Below are 1,000 nucleotides of genomic sequence, written 5' to 3' on the forward strand. Positions count from 1 at the left end.
TCATAACGTTACATAATCAGACTTCTCTCCTGACAATATATAATCAGACTTCTCTCCTGACGATACATAATCAGATATTTCTCCTGACGATACATAATCAGACTTCTCTCCTGACGATAAGTAACCAGACTTCTTTCCTGACGATACGTGATCAGACATCTCTCCTGACGATACATAATCAGACTTCTCTCCTGACGATACGTAGTCAGACATATCTCCTGACGATACGTAATGAGACTTCTCTCCTGACGATACGTAATCAGACTTCTCTCCTGACGATACATAATCAGACTTCTCTCCTGACGATACATAATCAGACTTCTCTCCTGACGATACGTAGTCAGACATATCTCCTGACGATACGTAATGAGACTTCTCTCCTGACGATACGTAATCAGACTTCTCTCCTGACGATACGTAGTCAGACATATCTCCTGACGATACGTAATGAGACTTCTCTCCTGACGATACGTAATCAGACTTTTCTCCTGACGATACGTAATCAGACTTCTCTCCTGACGATACATTATCAGACCTCATTCTATAGACGATACATTATCAGACCTCATCCTATAGACGATACATTATCAGACCTCATCCTATAGACGATACATTATCAGACCTCATTCTAAAGACGATACATTATCAGACCTCATCCTATAGACGATACATTATCAGACCTCATCCTATAGACGATACATTGTCAGACCTCATCCTATAGACGATACATTATCAGACCTCATTCTAAAGACGATACATTATCAGACCTCATCCTATAGACGATACATTATCAGATCTCATCCTATAGACGATACATTATCAGATCTCATCCTATAGACGATACATTATCAGACCTCATCCTATAGACGATACATTATCAGACCTCATCCTATAGACGATACATTATCAGATCTCATCCTATAGACGATACATTATCAGATCTCATCCTATAGACGATACATAATCAGACTACTCTCCTGATGATACATTATCAGACCTC

General features: G+C 39.4%; 1 protein-coding gene across 1 annotated transcript; it reads right to left on the minus strand.

Annotated features, from left to right (window-relative positions):
• LOC139511116 (uncharacterized) lies at positions 1–540 on the minus strand. The gene has a single exon (XM_071297688.1). It carries the CDS (start codon positions 538–540, stop codon positions 1–3), a length of 540 nt encoding a protein of 179 aa, XP_071153789.1.
• Between the last annotated feature and the right edge of the window lie 460 nt (positions 541–1,000).

This window comes from Mytilus edulis, chromosome 2 (genome assembly GCF_963676685.1).
Source record: "Mytilus edulis chromosome 2, xbMytEdul2.2, whole genome shotgun sequence".
NCBI lineage: Eukaryota > Metazoa > Mollusca > Bivalvia > Mytilida > Mytilidae > Mytilus > Mytilus edulis.